This window comes from Numenius arquata, chromosome 21 (genome assembly GCF_964106895.1).
Source record: "Numenius arquata chromosome 21, bNumArq3.hap1.1, whole genome shotgun sequence".
In the NCBI taxonomy this organism is placed as follows: Eukaryota; Metazoa; Chordata; class Aves; order Charadriiformes; family Scolopacidae; genus Numenius; species Numenius arquata.
Window position 1 is genome coordinate 8,041,668 of NC_133596.1, and position 7,347 is coordinate 8,049,014.

General features: G+C 56.2%; 1 protein-coding gene across 1 annotated transcript; it reads right to left on the bottom strand.

The window, feature by feature from the left end:
• Positions 1-2,520: 2,520 nt before the first annotated feature.
• YRDC (yrdC N6-threonylcarbamoyltransferase domain containing) lies at positions 2,521-5,861 on the bottom strand. The gene is made up of 6 exons (XM_074162086.1): positions 5,741-5,861; positions 5,341-5,536; positions 5,077-5,191; positions 4,615-4,734; positions 3,775-3,917; positions 2,521-3,482 (listed from the first exon to the last, which is right to left on the bottom strand). The coding sequence occupies exons 1-6, from the start codon at positions 5,859-5,861 to the stop codon at positions 3,419-3,421; spliced, it is 759 nt and encodes a 252-aa protein (XP_074018187.1). The 3' UTR covers positions 2,521-3,418.
• Positions 5,862-7,347: the final 1,486 nt, after the last annotated feature.

Consider the following 7,347-nt stretch of genomic DNA (forward strand, 5'->3'; position numbering starts at 1 on the left):
CCGACACCAGCCAGACCCAATGACTTGGCCAAGGCTTCCAAACAGACACCCCTGGCAGCGCTTTTCCCCAATGGCTTCAATGGGGACAGAGAGGCTCGGACACTCAGCAGCATCGCCCCCGACACCAGCGCGGGCAGAGCCTGCCAGGGCTGCTTCAGCTCGTCTGAATCATCGCTATATGAGTTCAAACTGGCTCCCCTAATGAGGTTCTAAAGATGCATTTTTATTTGGAGGGCAAGTGCTAATTAAAATGCAAACCATGTATTTCCTGCTCCGAGTGCTCATGCCAATGTGATTTCAACAAGGGCTGCGAACACAAGAGTCACCCTGATCTGTGAATTGGCTTACGGAAGTGTTTATAGTTCCACCTACGAGATCTGAAAAGACATCTCTCCCCACCCCAGCAGAACCCATTGGACTAATCAGCGGGTCCCAGCTGGCCATGGGAGCGCTCCCACAGAGCGTCTCAGCATGCAGCGTCCCCAACGCTCACCATCCCCCTCGGTCCCCACACCGTGTCCCCCCGGCCCGCGGCACACACAGCTCCTGGCACAAAGTCTCTCTGGGCAGCAGCAGGGTCCCTGTTTGGGAAAGCATCAAGAACACCTGAATAAGGAACAAAGCCCGGGTTTGCTCCGTGCCGCTGCGTTCCAGAGGCGCTGGCAGTGCCCAAACACTGGCACAGGGGCCGGTTCTCTGGCTGGTGCCGAGCACATTGCCCCGGCAGCCGCAGGGGCTGCAGACACCCAGAGCCAGAGGAAAGAAGTAATTTACGGCGCCTGCAGTTCCCGCAAGGGAACAAGGGCACCAGCCATTTCATCCACGCCCAAAGTGGCACAAATAAAGCTGCCGCTTGCAGGGATACAGAATGGCAGCAGCCCGGAATGAGCCAGAGGCACCAGTGGAGGTGCCAGCAGAGAGGTCAGGAGCTGCACCCCGGTAATTGATGGCGCATGTCGGCCATCACCTGCACCAGCCGAGCTCACGGCGGCAGGGCCCCGGCACAGCGCTTGCTCATTAATGCTTTTAAGCAAGTGTAGACACCGTCAGCTAGTGGTGGGAGCCATGGCTCCAGTGGCTTGGCCACCCTGGAAAAAGGTGGCTGGAGGTCTGGCTCGGCTCGCAGGGGCATGGGGAAACCAGCAGGACAGTCCTTTGGGACCATGCAGCAGGGAGAAGCACCCCGGTGCAGTAACTTCTGGGAACTCGTGTTTCTGGGCACTCTGCACAACAGAGCGGTGGAGTCAGGTGGGCGCAGGGATGGGAGTCCAGTAAAAACTGAAAAAACAGTGTACAAGCAACAAGAAGTTTGCCACATCTCTTTGGCTCTAGTTACAGGGATTTCAGGAGCCAAAACATACCCAAGGCAATCAGCAGCACACAGGACGGCAGCCGGGCTGGCCAGGCACTGCCCTCGCCAGACTCCCAGCCAGAACCGGGATGCTATCCCAATGCCAATGTCCCACCGGAACCACCGTTGCCAACCCGGCACCTCCCACAGCTGGTTCTTGCACACATCAACCCACACAAAACCACAGAGCGCTGGAAGGCAAACTCTGTCTCTGCTGCTCGCTGACACTCACCCGCGCTCCCGCAGACCCGGCCCCGCACGGGCGGCTGCCATGAGGAAGAGCTGCCAGAAGGCTCCAGCGCCCTGGGGTGGCACGAGCTTCAGCCAAGAGAAATAACAGAAACCCCAAAGCTGCTGGGGCACCTGGGAAGCCTGTTCCTGATTTGCAGGCAATTTGTTCCCTCGACAGGTTCATCTCATTACCGGGCTTCCATTTAACAGGTGCTTTATCACCTGTAATGTTTGTGCATAGCAGATTCACCCAATTAAAAATGTTATTTCCTTTAACAGCTCAGATTTCAGCGTCTGCTGGAGTGTGTTTACCTTCCCTCGAATAAGTTCAGTCCTTTGTCAACCCCTCGTGTCAAGGGCTGCCCTCGGGAATCAAGCGCAGATGGCGGCCCCTGTTCTTCCCCATCACCAGCCACCTCTGCCCTCCCAGCCATAGCCGTGGCCAGTCTGAGCTTTGGGATGCTCTTGCAGGAGCATCATCGGTGCTGTGGGGGATCAGCCCCCAGTGCTGCCGCACAGAGAGACCCCCGGAGATGGGCCCCGGTCCCGACGAGCAGATGATCCCGTGCCAGGGCCAGGACAAGCCTTTGCTGAGAGCGGGGCCGGGGCGATGCCCGCGCTCCAAGGTCCGGTACCAGCACCAGGACACCCACATTTTGGCCACCACCACCCGCCCACCACCACCCGCCCACCACCATCGGCTCCAGCTTCTGCCCCTCACTTGGCCCCTGCGGCTCCCATGGTCGTGCTGGGTGAGCCACGGGCCAGCTCTGGGCCACCCACTGACAGACTGAGCACAGCAGCACTCCAGGAGCAGCCACAGAATCCTCTGTGCTTTGAAAGAGGTTCAGCTCCCAGTAGCTTTCCCTTTTTTATGATTTTAGCCATAAAATTAATTTATACTTCTCTATATCAATAAAATGAGAAGCGGCAGCTCTGGATGTGAAGCAAGATTCTATTTATGACAACTCCATAGATGTTCTTACTGTGCACCTAAGTCCATCAACAGTGATGGACAACAACGTCCAAAAATGAGCATTTATAACAAAACCATGCAAGTTGCTTAACAGTTTTTAAATTAATAGCAGCTCCATAAACTTTACTTTTCTATGAAGAATAAATACCAGAGGAAACTTTCATCTATTCCCTGTTTACTTCAGCTTAGCACTGTTGTCAGAACAAATCAAGAGCGGGAAGTGAACGTTCAAAAAAAATGAAGTTCAGCACAGTAAGAGCTTGTTTTCATTCTCTGTATTAGAGAGTCAGGTCTTTCTGAGCAGCTCTTGTCTAGATAGGGATCATCTAACCAACTGTTAGTTTTCAAAAGTACTTACAGTTTCATCTCAGTAGCAGGTTTTGATTACACTTAGAACAGAGAGAACGAGCCAGAGAACACCTTCGCTGTAACACTCTGAAAGCTTGAAAAACCTCTTCTCCATCTTTGCTTTTCTTTCAGTGCAGACTCATTAAACAAAGGTATGGAATGAGTGTGAAGGGGAGGGTGGATCAGACACTATCTTCATCATCCTGTCCTGAGAACAGTCTAACGTTCAAATAATCGTATTTCAAAGGCCTAATCACGTTAATAAAACAGAGAGGTATTTGGGAATGGTGCAGCAGCACGAAGAGCTCAGCATTCGGTTTGGGTTGGTTCCTCAGACTACAGCAGATGTGATGCTAATTTACAGATACCCATCAACTGCTGCTCTATTTTTTTTAATCTTTTGGTTATTAACCTCGGTATAACCCATCGACCTTATTAAACAAGGCCACAAACTCCCAGGCACACGGTGCCCAGCTTCACCAGCTCTGCAGAGCCTCCTCGGAGCCCCAGCCTCACGACGGTTCCGGTGTCAGGCCGTATTTCTGCCTCAGGATTTCCACTGTGGACATCAGTGCGCTGTGGGGTGAAACAAAACCGCCAGAAAAAAGGGGTTTAAGCATTAAACTGCATTTTCTGGGAAAGAGCAATCAGCTAGATGCAGTACTGCATCTTGAATCAAGGAGAGCACAAACTCCAGAAACTACAGTGTTTCACATAGAAGCTTCTAGAAAGGGGTCTCCTGGGCTCAGAATCTGAGGCTCTTTTTCAGGATTTCTAAAGCAAAACACAACCCACCCTAATTTGGAAGCTTCGTTTCATTTAAAAAGTAAATAAAATGCTGTATTTATATCCAGCAAAGAGCGCTCACCAGCCGGGACGAATGATGGTGAATTTCCCCGACACAGACAAGTCAACCACAGTTGACCCCAAACGACACTCTGGGCTCTGGACATCACCTATCGGGCCTCCATCAATGATCAAGGACAACTGAGGCCACAGGTCTTGGAATTCCTGAAAGAGAGAGATGTGGCTGAGAGTCCTGAAGATGGTTTGTGGCCGTGTTTAACAGACACTGCCAGGCGTTCTGCTGCCAGGGGAGGTGCTCCCTCAGGCCATTTCACTTCTTTTCTCACGAACACATCCCGGATTGATTTCTGAGAACAGATTTATCTCAGACTTGCAGGAAAGCCACACGGATTCTCTGGCCAAAGACTTCTTAGCCGCACCCCTATGTATTAAGGAGCACACAAAAAGATCTAGAAGCCTCTCAAGGCATTTGGGGGCGAGGATGAGGTGTCTGTCTGGGGCTACGCCAGCGGCACCGTCACCAGGGTCACATGCTTTGCCAAAAGAGAGTTAGTTACCAAGAGCTGTAGAGAGAGCAGCAGCCTCATTCCACAGCCACCCGTTCCACAGCAATTTCTGTCTTTCAGATTTGGCACCCACTTCAAAAGCTGCATCTAAGCCTTTAAATATTACCTTTCAGCTCTGCTCTCCTCACCTTTTAAGGTGAGGATCACAGCAAGACAGCTACCCCACACCACGTACCTGCAAGCTGTTTTAACTAACATTAAAAAAAAAAAGAAAAAAAGAATAATAGCAGCAGAGAAATCCTTATTCTATTACTAAAGCTGGCTTCCAGTTGTGAGAGGCTGGGGGTCTCACAAACTACCACAATAACGTCACCCCAGGGCAGAAGCAGACTTACCGATACCGTCAGTGTGCTCGCCTGGCAGCTGATGTTAGCGCTTGTTAAAGCCAATGGTCCAGAGCAAGCTCGTGCCAGCTCCCTAACAAAAGGGTGGTTTGGTATACGAACACCCACCAGCTACAGGGAAGAAGAGAGCAAGGTTTTACACACAGTAACAGGTTTTAATCTTTCCTTGCCTAAAGCCCACTTGGCTTAAAGCTGATCCTCCAGAGAATCAACACATCAACACCTACTGAACTGGTGACAACGACAGACAAGCTCTTGTAAGTCAGTCCCTAGCGCTGGGTTACGTCGTGTTCAAATAAGTCATGGGGGGCAGGAGAGCGCCGGGACTGGCTTCAGGAAAACGCCCATCACTGCTGAGCACGCCCTGTCACGCATAAAAGCTACTACAGCAGAAGCGCAAAAATAGCATAATGATCCTGAAAACCAGCGATTCATCCTGTGGTGAAGACCTACCGATGTGAAAGGATTCAAGTCTTTATTGAGTTCTTCCGAGCGCTTTAAGACCAGGGTGACAGGTCCCGGCAGCAGGTCCCGCAGCAGCTCCTCGGGCACGTTCACCTGGCAGTACCTGCGGGGCAGGAGCCAAAGCCTCAGAGGTGACTCATGGCTTCAACCGAACAGCCCCGCTTCCCCCGGGCTCCACCGCCGGCACCGGCAGCTGGTACCGCGCCAGGGCTGCGGGGCCCCAAGGCTCGGCACCCCCCCGGCCGCGCCCACCTGTAGAGCCGGTCCACGTCCCCCAGGCAGATGGCCAGCGGCTTCGCCCCGTTCCGCCCCTTCAGGCTGTAGATGCTCCGCACGGCGCCGGAGTCCTGGGCCAGGCAGGCCACGCCGTACACCGTGTCGGTGGGCAGCGCCACCAGCCCACCCGCCTGCAGGGCACCCGCGGCGGCCGACACCGCCTCCCTCCAGCCTGCAGAACAACGGCGGTCAGCGGGGCGGTCCCACGCCCCCGGTCCCGGATCCCCGGCCCCGCACCCCCTGCCTCAGCCCCGGTCCCGGATCCCCGGCCCCGCACCCCCTGCCTCAGCCCCGGTCCCGGATCCCCGGCCCGGCCCTCCCGCCGCGCCGGCTCCCCTCCCCGCCCCGCCCGGCCTCCCCGCCGCCGGTACCGCACCCCGCGGGTCGGGCCGGGCCGGCAGCAGCAGGCGGTCGCCGCGGGCACGGCCCAGGCCCAGCCCCGGGCCCGGCGCCCCCTCCGCCAAACGCGCCAGCCCCGCCAGCGCCGCGCGCCGCATGCAACAGCCGCTTCCGGGCGGCGCAGGGCGGCGCGGTGACGCACATCCGGGGCGGAGCCGGGATGGCGGCGGCGGGGTGCGGCGGGCGGCGCACGGTGGGTGCGGGCGGGGCGGGGCGGGGCGGGGCGGGGCGGGGCGGCCGGCCCGCGGTGCCGTCCGTGACCGCCGCTTCTCCCGCAGGTGGAGGACGAGCTGCGCCGCTGGCTGGAGGCCCGACAGCGGTGCCTACGGGCCCGCATCGCCGCCTGCGAGGAGCTGACGGCGGAGATGGCCGCCCTGCGGGCCGCCCTGGCTGCCGACCGGCGGGAGGCGGGCCCGGCCCCCGGCTCCTCGCAGCGGCCGGCGGCAGCTCCGCGCCCGGCGGCGGGGGGGGACGCGGAGCCCTGAGGGGCCGGGTCTGCGCGGAGCGGCCGATGCGGAGGGACCGGGGGGCCCCGGCAGAGCCCGGACCGACGGGCCGGCGACCGTCACCGGCTCCCTCCGCTGCGGCCCGGACTTTGCCTTCTCCTGCTGCTGATCCCTCATGTCTCTGCTTCTGCGCTTTAAAATAAAGCGGTATTGGCCCAGTCCCTGTCCCTCCGCACGCGGGGGGGGGCAGCCGCCCGCTGAGGGAGCACGGCCTTCGCAGGGCTCGCACCGGCGGCCTCAGAGCCCCCTTCCTGGGCCGTTACCGGGGCTGGGGAAGGGCGTCCGCTGCGGCTCGGTCCGTGGGGAGCGATCACTCTCTGGTGGTCACTGCGCTCCCCGCGTCCCCGCTGCGGGAGCTGAGGGTGCAGATGGGCCCGCTCTGGAGGGAGGTTTTTCTCCACATGGAAGCGCTTTGCTACGCTGAAATCTTGATTTATACAGAGCAGAGACTCGGTCCGTTTCCTTATTTCCAATAGCTTTCCCCAAAGTTCCCATTCTCTTTATTGGAAAGTGTCTTGGAAAGTATATTGGAAACCTTCAAAGCATCCCCGCTTTGCAGGTTTTAGGCACCAAAATGACCATCTTTACACAGGAAGTTGTGCCTTTCTCGCTCCCCTGTGGCTTCACCCGGCTCCTCGCAGGGACCGGCGCTGAACCCGGCTAGTGTCTGCAGCAGAGTGACACACCAGCATTTCCCATGTTCAGGAGCGAAGAACAAGGTGTAGGTTCACAACCTCCACTCTGGTGCACGCCCTAGTGAAGCTCCTCCATTAAAGTCGCTGTTGGTGGGAGGGAGGCGTGTGCCGCGGCAAAGGCTGGTGCTGGAAATACCTTCCCGGGAATGACACTCATCTCCCAAGTAATTTATAAATGCTCTTAGGAAAGACTATTATAACACAATGTTTAAATAAGCATTTAATTAGGATTCCATTAGTATTAATATTGCTTTCAATTCCAAAAAAGTTAATTTCCACTTCTTTGCAGATATTTCAAAGTACAATATTAACTTCATACAAAATGAGCAATTAAGCAAACACCATTATTTCACATTTTACATTCTTCAAAAAATACAAATTCA